This window comes from Phaenicophaeus curvirostris, chromosome 7, assembly GCF_032191515.1.
Source record: "Phaenicophaeus curvirostris isolate KB17595 chromosome 7, BPBGC_Pcur_1.0, whole genome shotgun sequence".
In the NCBI taxonomy this organism is placed as follows: Eukaryota; Metazoa; Chordata; class Aves; order Cuculiformes; family Cuculidae; genus Phaenicophaeus; species Phaenicophaeus curvirostris.
In genome coordinates this window covers 16118485-16134276 of record NC_091398.1, presented here as the reverse complement: position 1 = coordinate 16134276, position 15792 = coordinate 16118485, and the positions used below count along the sequence as shown (strand labels likewise).

Here is a 15792-nt window from a genome sequence, read left to right as displayed (position 1 = left end):
TACTAGCCATCAGCTGGAAAACTACTGCGGTACATGTAGTTTCGATTTGGATGAGGAGGGAAATTTCAGGCCTCACTGGAAGTTATTTTTGATAATGTAATCAACAGGGTCTTTAACTTTTATTGTATCCTCACCTCTTGAGCCTTGTAAGGTTCTTCATAAAACAGTGTGCTGGCCTCTGTTAAGAAATACCCTGGTATTCCGATAACGAGTTAACAATTTTGACCTCCTGGTTTATTCTGCTGTGTACAACCTTTGCACTATCCTTAACCAAGACCCTCACTCCTTCCCCTCCTCCTCCACTGGCACAGGTGGAAAAATACTCAGCGCCTCTGAATAAACCCGTGATGAACTGTGAAAATATTTAGTGCTTTCACGGGCCTGAACAAGAAACACATTTTCAGGTTCCACCGAGTTTGGTTTATGACCAGTCTCATCTCTGAATTGAGCTGCTTCTCTGTTTCCTTACTGCAGCGTGTCAGGGGCAGACTCCAGTTGTTACTTTTCTCTATGAATTTTGTCTGTTTGCTTTTTGTTTTGGCCGGTTGTGTTTCCCTTCTCTGTTGAAAGAATTCACAGGCTCTCAAAAAACCTGACCAAAATGCACTTTTGTCTTGGTAGGTAGCCTCATCCCAGGTAAAGCTGATTCTGGGCCAGTCTGGGTTTTCCTGCCATACCTCATTTTCTTTTTCTGCCCAGCTGGTGGTAAGTGTAGCAGGAGATTGTCCCAGCGCTCCTTGGCTTAGACCAAAGCTTTCAGTATAGCCCTTGGAACTGGCTCTAGGACATTTTCTGTCCCAGGGTCCAGTTTTGGTAGTAAATACATCTTCGTTGCAGGAGCTCTGCTGTGCTGCTTGGCAGTGGTCAGGTGCTCTAAGCAAAGAGATTGGTGGTCGCTGTATATCACTTCATACACTTCTTTTAAATTAAGGTGAAATTAAAATGAAAATCAATTATATTCACCAAAGGGTACTATTGGTATGACTGACCAAATTCTTTTTGTGATCTATGATGAAGGCACATTTTTTTTTTACCCCAAAGTGGGATTTGGCGCTCTGAGTTTTAGCCATCTAAAAATGAGGTAACAAGTCTGAGTCATCTTTACTTTTTCTGGGGTTAATGCAGACCTATTATATATGCTATATTCCACTTAGCCAAGACACGGTGAAATTCCCTTTGATGTGTCTACCATGAGGGAGCCCCGATAGCTGAGTTAAATATGGATGTTCTCAGTGTTTGAAATATGCGAGAAGGAGCCCACCAGAAGAGATCCCAGTCTAAATCTGCAAAGCCAGCCTAAGGAACACCAGATAAGCTTCATGAAAGTGTAGGCATCTATTCAGCACCATCATCAAAAATCTTCCTGGAAGTGGTTTAGAAAAGGATTTGAAAGAGCAAAGGCAATTGTTTTATAGGTGGGAAGAGGAGAGCAGTTCTGGCATACTGTAATAGAGATGGAATTATCGCATCCACCCCTCCTGCTACCTCCGCCCCGAAAATCTGAAAACTTCCTGATTTGTGTTCATCAATAATTAAGAGACCATCAGCAATACTCAGAGGGAGCTTGCATTGCACTTCTGAGCAGCCGGTTAGTAATGTACGGTGGAGAGATCCTCTTTTTCAAATCCCAGGGCTCCAGGCCATGCAATGCTAGTATCACATTTTCAATTAGCTTCTGAGTGAATGCTTGGCATATGTAGAAGTGAACGGGTACACAATTGGCTTATTGTTCCTTTCCTCTTTGTGCTGAGAGAATCTGAAAGACTGCAGAAGAGAGAGGAGAGGGAGAAAAAAAAGAAAATAGCCAAGGCAGCAGCATCTCCGTGGATGTGGAATACGGGAGTTGCTCGGCTCACGCAGATTCCTTTGCTGTTGGGAGTTACAGCTGTTACTGAGGAGAACTCAGCCTGGCTGTGGGGAGGGTGCCTGGGAAGAGGCGCAGAGCGAGTCTCACACTGCAGGCTCTTCTCTCCTCTGACTCACCTCAGCACCACGATGGAGCCCAACAGCCCTAAAAAAATACAATTTGCTGTGCCACTGTTTCAGAGCCAAATAGATCCCGAGGCAGCTGAGCAGGTAAGGAAGATGAGTTTCTTTGTGTGTTTTGAGGGAATAGGATAGCAATGGGGTCAAGATGTGGGGGCAGAACAGGTAATACTTGTGGCCTAAATGCTTTTCTAACTTATATTAGTGTAACTATAGATTAAATGCTCTGGAGGTTAGAGCGATGTCTGGATGTACCCAAAGATGGAGGAGGAAGTGTCCTCTAGCCAGAGGAAGGCTTTTTACCTTGGATAGGATTTTTCAGTATATATTTGTTGTGACTTTTCTATAGTTGGACTTGTGGCCCAATACATACACTCCACATGAATACACATTCTGAAGAAATCAACTAAAACATACTATTGGTGCATAAAGCAAAACATGAAGCTGATAATAGACATCTAATGGAAATATTGCACAGAAGACAGCTTATTTACCATAAATTTTAACATGAGAAAATATATGTTATGTTTTGCATGATAGTTATTACGTCAGTGACCTCCTGTACTACTTATGATTTTATACAATCTTCTTTATGTCTTTGTTACAATGTTTTACATATTTGAAAAATACGTACGTGTATATATAAATGCCTGACTTATGTCCATCTTGGAATTATGTGTGTAGTATTTTAGGTTTTGATTCACTCCACAAACATACAAATGCATATAATATGTATAACAATACCGATGTCTAAGGAGGAAAATATATTGATCATTATGTAGTTATATGTAGGTGCACATAAAGAAGGATACAGGGAATCGTACGAGAAAAGCTAGATAAATCGTAATTAGGTGACCCAGTATAGTTCTCTCTGTGCAAGTCCTTCTCAATATTTGCTTCTATTTTGGTAGGTCTAGTTTTAGATGATACCAAGGGAATGTTACAACCTTGACAGTTGGATGCCATCACCTATGAAATTATTTGCACTTTTAGGACAGGTATCTGGTTTCCTGAATATTCTGATGTCATGTCTCTTAAAAGGCAGCCACCTTTGCCAGAAAATGATGAGTCGTGAGTAACCACTGAATGAAGCAGTCCTAGAAGGGTGCAGGGGAGGATTGCTGCAGGTCTTCATTTTGTCCCTAGGTACTTCTGAGCTGTGAGATGTCCGTATCTTATGGAAAACTCTGGCAATGGATTCCAGCAGGATATGTTCTGAACTTTTTCTGAAATCTGCAATAAACATAGGATTAGAATTTCCTGAAATTCCCAAGGCTTCTGAGAGGCTGTGGCACAAATTCTACTCAGTATTTATGTGCAGTCTTTTTTTAATCTTGTGAGTTTAATTCCAATCACTATACAGTTTCACTGTGGGTGTGTAGTGAAATTAAAGTGGTACATTCTTCTGTCAGCTACAGTTACATTTATTTGGAATAAACCCATTAACTCTGATGATGTAGTTTTCGATTTACACCTCTGAAAGCAAAATTTGAACCCAGCTAAATACAGATGTTAGCTCAGCAACTAAAAAAGAACAAATGCACTGACATTGAGGTTTTACGTCAGAATGGTTTCTAGCTTAAATACTCTTGGTCCCTCTCTTAAATTCAATAGAATATCAATATCCTGGAAGCGTTAGTGAGGCAACATAAAGCTTTCAATGCAAATGCATTATAGGAGGGTAGGCCAATATCATGTAGTTCAACCAGTGCTATGAAACAGAAGTGCCTTACCAAATAAACTCTGAATAAGAATTGCATACAATTCAGAATTATATACTAATACGTAAAGATCTATTGAATAGTGCTCTTTGAAAATATTCTTTTGAAAGTCTTAAGTATTGTTTTTCTTTAGTTAAATAATAGTAGTAAATCCTCTGGACACTGTTCAGAAATATCATAAATTCATTTTTATGGAATATGTGATATCAATTCTCAAGTGCACTTACAAAATACTAATATTAATGACTACTTGTGAGAACTAAGACAGTACTGGGTATTTGCACACATAAGCTCAGAAACTGATGCAATAGTTTTCTTGAAGCGAAGCTAAATGTCAGTATTTTAGGATATGACTGACATATGTGACCAAAATCTTATTCAAGATGATAGCAAACTGTAAAGGTATTTTGGAAAGCTCTTACCTTTGCTTTTCATGCACAAGCAGCAGCATAACACTGATCATCATTAGACTAGATGAGCAGTCAATAAGACAGTGACTTGCTGCTGTTTTTTAAATATTTTCTTTTTTAACTTTGCCTGGTCTGTACTCAGGAATGCATCAGCAATTTTTTTGCCTTACCTTGGGTGCAGGGCAGCTGGTGAACCCTAGTAACTGCCCTTGGTTTATGCATGTTACAGATCAGGAAACGAAGGCCTACCCCAGCATCGCTCGTCATCATGAATGAACACGTGCCCCCAGGTAAGTGCAAACATGCCCTCTAAACTATTGAAGTTGTATACACCAGATTGTCTGCAAATTGGTTTTATTAACTACTTGGTTTTAGAAACCCGGAGTAAATTTCATAGCACTACATATCAATAATGGATCTTAGGACAGTTTGGAGTAAACACCATGAATACGTGTAACTCAAGATCATAGAATCATAAAATGATTGGAATGGACCTTCCAACCTTGGGTTGGAATGGACCTTAAAGTCCATCCAGTTCCAGTGCCCCTGCCACGGGCAGGGACACCGTCCACTGGATCAGATCGCTCAAAACCTCATCCAGCCTGGCCCTGAAGACCTCCAGGGATGAGGCATCCATGACTTCTCTGGGCAACCTGTAACTGTGCTTCACCACCCTCACAGTTAAAAATTTCTTCCTCATATCTAATCTAAATCTATTCTCTTTCAGCTTAAACCCATTACTTCTCATCCTATTACTGCACTCAATGATAAAGAGCCCCTCCCCCTCTTTCCAGTAGGCCCCCTTTAAGGACTGGAAGGCTGCTATAAGGTCTCCTAGGATATAATGTTATTAAGACAAAGTTAATAATATTGCGATTTTATCTTCCATGTAAATCTTCTGTTATATATAAGAGAAGAATATGACCCTGATCCAGCCCTTCCATCCACAACCCTTTTCTTTCCCTGAGTGCGTATTCTGGAGATCCATGAAGTCCTAGTCTTGGTTGTTCAGTCTCTAGAGATACCAGGGTGGGGCCAGGGCTCATTCAACAAAGCAAATTTCTTCCACAAAACAAAGTTGTTTTCTATTTTTCTGATGAAAAACAGGTCGTACATCTTCATTATTCCTTTTAAACTGTGAATACACTATCTCCATTCAAGACTCCTCCCAGAAGTTTTTCTGTGGGATGGGACTATTTGAGGTTGCAACATACTTTGTCACATAAATGTGACCTCAGGAAGACTCTTTAATAGACAGTTTAAGGAGTGTTGTGAGCAAAAAGCTTAGTAAAAATGGATTGCAGGAAAAAGCCTTCAAGACATAATCTCTTTGAAACATGCTACCTAGTCTATATGTAAGTTGTCTTTTATATTGTGCTCTGCAATACTTTTTTTTCCTGTCTTATCTCATCATCACCTGAATCTCTTTTTAAAAGCAGTTCAGGGTTTTTCTCACAGATGTGTCACTTAAGTCATTACTATATACACTGACCAGTAAAACAAAACTATCTTAACTCTGTAAGGGTCTTCACTTACTGCACTGTGCTGAGGGTCTCCGCTTGTGATTAGCATTGCCAGTAGCTGGAGTTCCTCAGAAAGGGCAGAAAGACTGAGATCTGCGTACACAGATAGGGAGATTCAAGCATCACATATGTCTAAGGTGATATTCTTTTGGCATTGAGACTGACCCACGAGTCTGCTGTGGGGCAGTAATCATATATGAAAGATCTGCCTCAGACTTTCGTTACCTTAAGGGGATCAACTGTGTCTGTGTTGCTAGGACTTAATTTAAGGCAAATGCACCTTCATTGTTAATCTCTTTCGCAATCCACTTTGTACACTTTGTACAGTCATATTTCCTTTTATAAACAGATACTTGGTACGGTACCAACTCAAAAGCAAACAGAGAATAAGAATTTTTAATTTACAGGAACTTTAAGTGTAAACAAAGTGGTGCATGTCTGTTATCTCCTTTCCTGCAATGTTGGTAATAAATCTTTAAATAAATCATTTTTATTATGAGTCAGGATTTCTGGAAGTATCAGTCAAATTCCATATAAGCCCAAAAGTTTGTATATTCACCTTCTTCACTTACTTATATTTATTAATTTAAATAATATCCTCTTATTAGATACTGGTAACTAATATCAATGAAGATATTCTTGGCTAATATATAGTCTTGTTTTTTAACTTTCCATGAAGTCGGATAAAAGTAAAAACTTTAAAAGCACCTTCATTCTCCTGCAATTCGCTACAAGGTTTATGCATAAGCATGCACATACCTATTTCCATATGGTAGGCTTGATATGGGCAAGTGTTTTGAATGGGGTGTACACATGTAGCTATGTAAATCCCCTGAATACAAGGACTGCAAAGCCAAATTGGAAAGGCAGACAATAGCCTTACAATAGAAGTATAAACGGTAAAAATACTCCTTATGGACTTGACCTTTCAAGGTGCTGTGCAGTCTCTGAAATTATTGTATGCTTCCAACTTTCAGAGGAGCCAGCTAGTCCTAGGTGCTCTTGACACCTTGTTGATTAAAATCCAAATTCTGGTCTCTTATTAGATTTAGAATAGAATTCAATAGGATGCTGAATAATGATTTGTCTCAAAAAAATGTTAAATTCACCACTATACATGTTTACAGTGAATAAAATGATAATAGTAAGGGTGTGAACTTGAAAACTCCAGCAAAATTTCTTCAGAAACATGATTCCTTAGGTCAGCGGGGAAACTAAGCAACAGAGAATTTAAGCAATACTGTCAAAGCCACCTATTAAATTAGAACTGGGCTATACCAGAATTCTGTCTCTTGAATTTTAACCACTGGAGTGCTCCAATTCCCTCATTAGGAATAAAAAATTCTAGTGAAAGATATGCTTCCAAGGGTTTGAAATGTGTGTTTCTAAATGTTTGGACACCCTTGCAAAGTTTACTCAAATTATCTAAATTCCTTGTATTTTGGAAAAAAAATAAAAAGAGAGACAGACATATTCTGAGAATCAGACTTTTCTATAGCCTTCTGTTGCAGCTGCTTCTGATTGCAGCAGGAAAACAGTGGCATTTTTGTGGTGTTCTGATATTCTGGATGCAGACTCATCTGGAAACCAGAAGGCAGTAAAATATGTTTGGACATTTCAGACCTTTATAGTAAATTCAGTTTGAGTTAGGTTGTACAAAGACCTAAAATAGTTGTTTTCTTCTATCTTCTCATCCGTGCCTGATGTCTACTACCGCTTTGACAGGAATCTTTCTTCACTGACTTAGGTCAGGTCTATTGTGCTATAAAGTGAAGATGGAATATCTACTAAGACTACGTCATTTTAAACATATGTCATCTACTCAAGAAGAGTCTGCCTGGCTTCTTGATTCCAAGAAGACAGTAAGGGCTAGACCACGCTAGGTGATTTAAAGGTAGGTGATAGGCGTGACTCCACAACCTAGTATCCAGCCTGTGGTATCACTGGCTGGTGCATTTTCTCCTGTTCACTCCAGTTGGCATCATATATAATTGCAATCAAGGTCAAGAAGAGAAATTTGAATTGCAGCAGCAACAGTGATTGCAGTGGACAATATGGGCTTGTGAAGCAACATAGTAATGAATAAACCCATAACTCATTAAGTGTTCTGTAAAGTGCTCTGTGATGTGTTATGTCACATCTGTACAGAGAATCTAGCGCTAGAAGATGGAGACTTTAGTTAGGAAGTTAATGGTATGGCACTTCAGTTGTCATCAATGGAGTTCTCTTGTAAACATCTGACGTTTGACTTCATGATATCTAATTAGTCTTACTTCTTACTTTTATTTGAAATTACAAGATCCTTTTACTTTCTGTGTAATTTTAGTGGACAGAACTACAAAACTGTGCAGCACTCATGCTGTACAGGATGCCTATATGGGTTACTGGGGTAACCCATTAATATCCTGCTACAGCCACAGTTGCTTCATGTCTGTACTTTAAAAAAGGAACATAAGCATATGCTTAGTCTTAAAGACTCTTTTAACTAGTAAGCTGCAGCAGCTCTTACTAAAATCTCCTAAACTGCTTCGCCTTTCTCTTGCAATATTACTGGAGCGACCAGAAGCTGAAAACTGTCATAGCCTGAAGGCAACATTTTCTGCACTGCCACAATATTCTCAGAACCTCCTGTCTCTGTACCAAGCATTGCAGAATATATATGAAAATCAATTATTATCATGTGAAATAAAAGCTTGGCCATGCTTTAAACTAGCAGAATATCATACTGTGATGGTTCAAAAAAAGAGCTGGTGACAATGTAGAGAAGTGACAGTTGAGGGAGGAAAACTTATCAGACCACAACTCAGATTTAATGGCATTCAGGCTCACTTTGATCAGCAAACAATTCAAATGTTCCTGTATAGCCTGGCTTTGTCTCAGAGCCAACACAGCATCAAACAATCTGGCTGGCAAAGGCTGTTCAATTTGTGTCAAAGTATTCAGTCTTTTTGAACCATCAGAATATGTGTAAACATATTCTTGTTATGTATTTGCTGTTTCCAGTTCTCTGTTCTGCTCAGTTGCCTGTTTTGTTTTCCTTGCTTGCATTGTAAATGTTACACTGTGTTTGGAAACAAGAAAAAGATAGCAATGTGTTTTGATAACTCTTCTCCAGAGCTGTCTTTTTGTATTTTGCAAATCTCATTTCAAGGCAGAAAGAGTATATTATCACTACAAAAGCAATATAAAACATATATGCCAAGTACAACTCAGTACATCTGAGTTTTCTGAAGGCTGGAAATCATAACTTGAAGAGAAGCAAGCAGTATCTGTCTCCAGACAAGGAACTTGCTTGCAGGTTGCGTTTGGGCATCAGCAGTTTTTCTGTTTCTTTCCCCAGCTAATTTTCTATTATTCGGAGAGGAATACATCCCTTTGAGCTTACTGCCACTTCCCCAGAGGTCTGGTGAGATGCCTCAGGAGCAACCTCAATAGTTAGTGAAGTAGCAAAAACCACAGCCAGATGTGTGGTGGGAGGAATAACTGTCCTTCCACCTATGGCAATCCCATCAATGACAATCCAAAGTAGATTAGGTTTTTCATGCTAAATTAGTTCTGGATACTCCTGGAGACAACAATTCTCATTATCACTTATAGATGTGTTTTTCTGATGATGCAAACTATACCAGCACCAAGTCCTTGAGGGGATAAATGTGGTATGCTTGACTGTGTATTGTTTGTGACTCATATTTGTTAGATTATGCTTCTAGATGAATTAATGTGATTTTTTTACATCTAATGGTCACGTATTTTATTTCTCCCAGGAAAAAAATAAACTGGAATAGCCCTACTAGTTAGGAAGCAGCTGTTTCTGCGCATCATCACACAGTTCTGCTATACTTTCTTTGGCAAAAGTCTCACTGAAATTTAAAGCAGTGGAGAACTCTAGGTCTCATAGTTCATGAAAACTGATATGTTTTTCAAAAGCTTGAGAATCTGGTAGGACACGCTGCTTACTTCGGTTCAGGAAATAGAAAGTGAGTAAGCCAAATAGCATCTGTTTTCAATTGCAAATTTAGGCTTCTAATGTGGTAATAAAACATTCAGAAAACAAGTACATTAATAAAAACTGTCATTAACTGTTGGATTTGGTTGTCTTTTTTTTCAGACTAGTTGGCTTTTCTATATGCTAAATGTGGATGCCACACTTAAATGCGTGCTGTGTTTTTATTAAGCAATGAAGTACACAAGCAGTACAGCTCAGTGTACATTATCAGGGTGCTCAGAGATCAGATAGTGCTGATCGGAGTAGTGAGGACCTTTGTGTTCTTTGGGCTTGTGCTGGAAAGTGCTGTATGACACATTGAAACAATGAAATTTTTAAAAGAACATTGTATAAGACCTGATACGTGATAGGGATTCCAGAACAGAGATGGAAGTGTCGATGCTTGACAGTATTTTGCTGTTTGCAGTGGCAAACAAAATCCCTTGTTCTTACTTATATACACTATGCAAGGATGTTCTTTCAGGTTACTTTGAATTTATTCAGCATTTCAGGCTCACAGAAGGCCCTGGGAAAAGCCACAGAATAAGTTCCTCACATATATTCATTGTGAGTAAACCATCCATGATCCGATCCATGAAAGGAGTTCAGGGACTTAGAGTAAAAAAAAAAGTCATGAAACTGTGATTGAGGTGTTTTTAATGCAGTCCAGAAGTGATGGTTCACAAGTTCCAAATTTGTAAATGAAAAAAAGTTTTCTTTAGTATCTTTCATGAAAAGTCTCCATTTTCAAGGGATGATGAGGATCTTGCATGTCATTGTTATCAAACTTCAAAAGTGCTGTCATGCTCCTTGCAGCACGGTAAAGACAGTGAGCGAGGCTTGAGTCAATTGGCTTGCACCATACACAGCTAAACTGAAGGTTATCACCAAAGCAGGCAAATCCATTTTCACTATTCTTTGGGGTCATGAACATACTAGTTTCTAAACAGAAACATTTCCTGGGAACATTTTAGTTATTGTGTGAAACATGTAGTCTGAAACAGTGGGAAATGTGCTATTTTGTGAAATGCCCAGGTAGAGACTAGACTTTATTTAGTCAGTGAGTAATGCTTTAACAAGGAGAAAGGTCGGCAAACAGGTGATCCCCAATAGGTGAACTGATGTATTTTTTTATTTATCAGTGCAGCTGTGTCCCTAATGTGTACCATGACATAACTTGTTCCTCCTGCTCCCTGCATCCTGTTGGTTTTATGTTGGAAGGGTCAATGTCCATGGAACTATCTGAAAGTGAAGGAGGTATTTTTAGAGTTGAACTTTGTACCTTTCATCTGTTTCACTTGTTTCATATACAAAAGCACCATAGAAACAGCCTTCTTCCACCCCAGGAGATTATTTGCAAATTATTTTTTATATATATGACTTCATGTTACAGATCTCCAGCTGCTTGATTATTCAGCGTCAGAACTGATAAGCTTTCTGGCTGTTTACCTCTGTTACCACCTTTGTGCTTATTAACATGACAAAGAGGTGTGCCTTGGGTAGAGAATAGCACTGTGCACAACTACCTGATCTGGTAAGGAAGATGGTTGGACAGCTTCTAACTTCACTGCATTTATAAGGCTTAATATTTTGCTAGAGGAACTCCAACAGATTTGCACTGTGCCAAATATTCATACACTTCCTACAGTTGGATTTGGTGAGACTTTTTAAGAGATGGTGAGCTTTTCTATTCAAAAAAAAAGCCTAGATGTAAGTAACTACTTCTTGTAGCCAAAGTACTTAAGCTGGATTTCATACAGCTACATGAGTATACAATTTTGGATGTTGATGTCCTTCCAGAAAAAAAATTTGGATCAAAATAGGTCCAGTTTATCCTTAAGCAAGTATTCTGTTTGTATTTTCAGTAAGTTTTTAAATAGTAAAAAATTTTAGAGGCAATTTGCACTGAAGTCCATTTAAACATCGTAACACAAAATGGTTTGAATAAGAATGTCAAATCAGTTTGTTTTGAGATTGTGTTTAAATCATATTTCACTAATGGGATAATACTGCTTTTATTTATTTTCATCAGGTAATAAACTAAAATCCATTAATAAATGTTTCAGCCTTGCAGGAGTGAGCCGGGAGGTGGGGTGGGACAGACACAGGGTTTGTCTGACCTCTACTATTTAGTACTTAATGCAGCACTTATTTACCATGGTGACACATGCAGAATAAATAGATAATGCAGACAGATGAGAGAGAATCCAGCTTTTAGTTCTAACCTCATTATGTTCAGAATATTGGGAAGGGGTTGCGCTTAAGGAATCAATCAAGATAGACACATTCATTGAGCTTTCAGAGACAAAATAATTTAACTCTTTATATGGAGTAACTGAAGTTAAAGCCTCACTTCAAAATACCCTGAAAGTGGGCTTTTAATGAATCAGGAACAAAAGCTACTAGACACTCTAAACAAAATGATGCTATCAATCATGAAAGTTTTTGCCAACTACACAAGGATGGACTGCAGAAATTCAGAGAGAGTGCAGGAAGGTGTAGAGCTTTGTGTTGCTTTCCCATGAGTCTGAGTTGGAAATAAAATCAGCTGGACCAGCCAAGGCTCGTTTTAGAGTAATCAAAGCAGTTCTAGGGTAGAACAAACTATATGATACTGGAAGGAGCTCCATTTTCCCCTTCTCCCTGTCAAAGCCCTTTTCCTGTATCTGTATTTAAAATCATCACTTCTAATGTTTTTTTCAAATGGCTTTACTGAGAAATTGAGAGAACATCATAGCAGCAGAATGAAGCAGGGTTAACATAGTCTCTCTTTATTCATGTTTTGCCTGGGATATCTGGGATGCAGACGGACCACAAAGAATTAATGTCTTGGTGTTATTAATCTCATGGAATCAAACCACACTTAAAGAGTTAGCAGTGTTAAGTAGACAAATGTGCATTTTAAAGGCAGCATTTTTCACGAGAGGCCACACCCTTCATTCTGACGAGACAAACAGAGAAGAGTCACACTGGGCAGAAAATGAGCCTGAGCAAGGCAGATGGAAAGTTAAATACAGCAATGAGCTCTATTGCAACCTTATCCTATTATTGAAGTACTGCTTACCCTGGTATCTGGATATCCCATAGCCTAAACATTTCAGCACTGAGCTTCCACCATGAAGAAAAGATAAAGGCTTGTGGTGACAGTATTCCCTTCAATTCTTTCTGAAGTTCCCTATCATAAGTGTTCTCGCACAGTGGCAAAAAACAAAGAACTTCTAGATAAATCTTTCCTGATTTCTCTTTGACCATCAGCAAACAGCATCATCTCAGATCAGTCACTATGTAGCTGCAGCATTTGCTCCATCTTCTGCCTCTTATATTAGGATTTGGAGGTCAGCTCCTGCTTCTATGCAGGGAGCAATTTAACCTACAAGGCTAGCTGGTTTGAATGTAACATGTTTGTATTGCTAATTGTACTTCTGTAACATTTTCTCTTTGAAGTGGGACTGTAGTGTTGAATTAAAAAGTTATTGGGGAAGGGATGGGCAGAGAAAAGAATTTTCCCTTTAAAGAATTGTTATCCAGAAGGTTTTTTGATCCAGATCAACATCAGGTTTTTACCATCTAGTTTTGAAATACAGTAAGTAGACAACAGGGCTGTAGTTGTTTAGAAATGTGCTTTCAAGCCGTGTAAAATGCTAGAGCTAGTGTGTTACTTCGGCTTTAATGTGCACAGCATATCCCATAGGAGGGTGTGGAACAGCTCATACCATGGGAATCACAGTGGAGTGTTTCTCATTGTGGAAGTAGAGATGGAGACGTATAAAGCAAAACCCAGGGTCCCCTCTGCCTCCAGTATGTAGTGAGGCTAGCAGAAATTCTGAAAAATGCCCTTAGAAATTACTGCTGACTTGGTCAGAATTAACAATGGTTGTGCTGTCTTTTCCATCCCACCTAGATGGGCTGATGGTGAGAATGAGATTATAGAAACGTGTTTTGCTGACTCTTTGAAAGTTTAGAGAACCAATGAAGTTACGAGCCGGCATTTGCATCTTTCTTTTGTAAAAAGAGTTGTAAACCCCAAGAAGTACTATTATTGGAGCTCACTTGTGCACACATTGGAAGATACATGTATGTGAGGAGCTTTACACATGTGCATTCTAGCCACAAGCAAGCTGTGAACAGTTTGCCAGGATGAGCTTTACAACACATTCTTACTGAAATCCTTGAGGTATCATTCCAAAAGGAAGGAAACTACAAAGGCAGCAATAATAATCGCTGGCTAAGGAAAAGTTTTATTTTGTATTTGTTTTCTTCTTTCCTGGCAAATGTCATTTTCCACAAAGTACAATACACAACTGTTTAGCTACAATATCTTATTTTAATGGCTTTATGAGCTATGGAATGCTAAGAAGCGTTTGACTTTTTTAGTTCTGGCTGCTGCTACTGGTCTTTATTTTAGAGATTAGAATAATCCTACAGCCCCCAATCAAGGAAGAAACTCTTTGCTGTGATAGCTGTTGTGGCTGTAACTTTGATACAAGGATTGCACGTGATGGGTCAGTTCTAAGCCATTTTCCATCATGATTGATTCCTGCATATGAAGCTAGTTGGAAATGGTTTAAATGTATATTACGGGATCATTTAGTATTATATTTCTGATACCTATGGATTTGTATTCACGGTCTTTGCCTCAGTTGTATTCAGGTCTTCAACTTCTTCGATATGTCATTTGAACATGGACTGAAAATAAAGCAAGCAAGCAGCTGGAAAGTAGCACATTACTAATACTATCCGGTTTTACTGATGAATACACAATTCTGGGTAATTGTCATCTTAATGTACTTAGCTTTCATCTGTCTTTGAAAATAATGAGCATGTTAAGTGTTTTCATAGACTAATACATTGTTATAACTACTTGAGTCAATGGACAAAGTAATTGTGAGCTATTCGGGAAGTTTCTGTGTAAGTGCTTTGGTAACACTTGGTGAAACCCTAGCCATTATTTGCAAATATTTAGTTGTCTACTGGTTTGTTTTGCTTCGGCACATTCATTTCAGAGGCATATTTCTTCACTTTGAACCTGTTTCTCTGAGTATTTTCTGGCAGTCACCCAACAGCTCCAGCCCTCTTCTAACCTCTCAAAACCCATCTTTATCTCCACTGCCCTCCTATTTCCTTCACGTGAGTCTCTTCTTTCACTGTCAAATTTCAGGCCAGGTGAGGTTATGCTGTGAGTATGGAAACTGCTCTTACTCCATGTGGCAAAGATGTAATCTTTATTGACGTCTGCTTTTGTGTCAGAATACAGCCTGTGTCAATGTAACCTTACAATGAAGTGACTTCTCCTACACAGCTGGACAAGCTTTGAAGCACCACATTGTGCTTTGAGTCTCTTTTCCAGTCTTGGTGCTTTGCCTTGTTCCATATCTTTGTAAAAGTCTATTTTTCCAGGGTCTTGTTGTTTCATTTGGCCCTCCAGCACTGGCTGCCAGGTTCCCCTTATAGCTCATACCAGAAAATCAGTGTCATCCTAGTTTACATTTATTTGCTTCAAGAATAAGGGAATTATTCCTATGTATGCCGGTCTAAAACAGATATTTGAATAATGCTAAATAAATGTGCATAGAAGAGATTCATATGTTCATCATTATATGTCATTTAATTCTTTCTTCACACATTTTGAGACTTGAGTTTACCATCAATCTTACCAATAGGCCAAGGATTTTAAATTTCACATCATTGAACACAGCAGTTTTATTCAGTTTGTCTCACTTATTTTTACATAGTTCAATGAATTAAATTGGATTTTCTAAGATGTAGTCTTTCATTACTTGCAGACTGGCATCACTTGGTCTATATAACGAGTAAGACTTCTGCTTAAGAACCAGTCTGTATACGAGTGAAGTCCTCTCCTAGTTGCACTAACTCAGAAACAGTTCATTAAATGAGAAAGTAGTTTGCCTTTTTTCTCTCTTTTTTTTTTTTTAATTTTTATCAAGCCCATGCCATATATCTAGGATAAAATCTTGGCTTTCAAGTCAATGGCAAAACTTTGTGTTGCTTATGGCTTAGTGGTAAAATGATTTTCCATGCCTCAGTTCCCTCAAGAATTCTGTTTTGCCTGGTTTGTTTTGCTGATACAGATGATGGATTTGCTGCAGTATTTGCACTGAGCAGCCCTCCATACAGGGCTGAGTTCCTGCGCTGGACTCAGATTGCCT

General features: G+C 38.5%; 1 protein-coding gene across 1 annotated transcript in view; it reads left to right on the top strand.

Moving 5' to 3' along the window:
* The first annotated feature begins 1429 nt into the window (after positions 1-1429).
* The window catches only part of PPP1R1C (protein phosphatase 1 regulatory inhibitor subunit 1C), a 53712-nt gene continuing 39349 nt past the window's right edge, over positions 1430-15792 (top strand). Inside the window, 4 exon segments of the mRNA XM_069861002.1 lie at positions 1430-1874; positions 1876-1949; positions 1952-2076; positions 4347-4407. Of these exon segments, the coding sequence (XP_069717103.1) occupies positions 1684-1874; positions 1876-1949; positions 1952-2076; positions 4347-4407 (451 nt within the window). The 5' untranslated portion in view covers positions 1430-1683.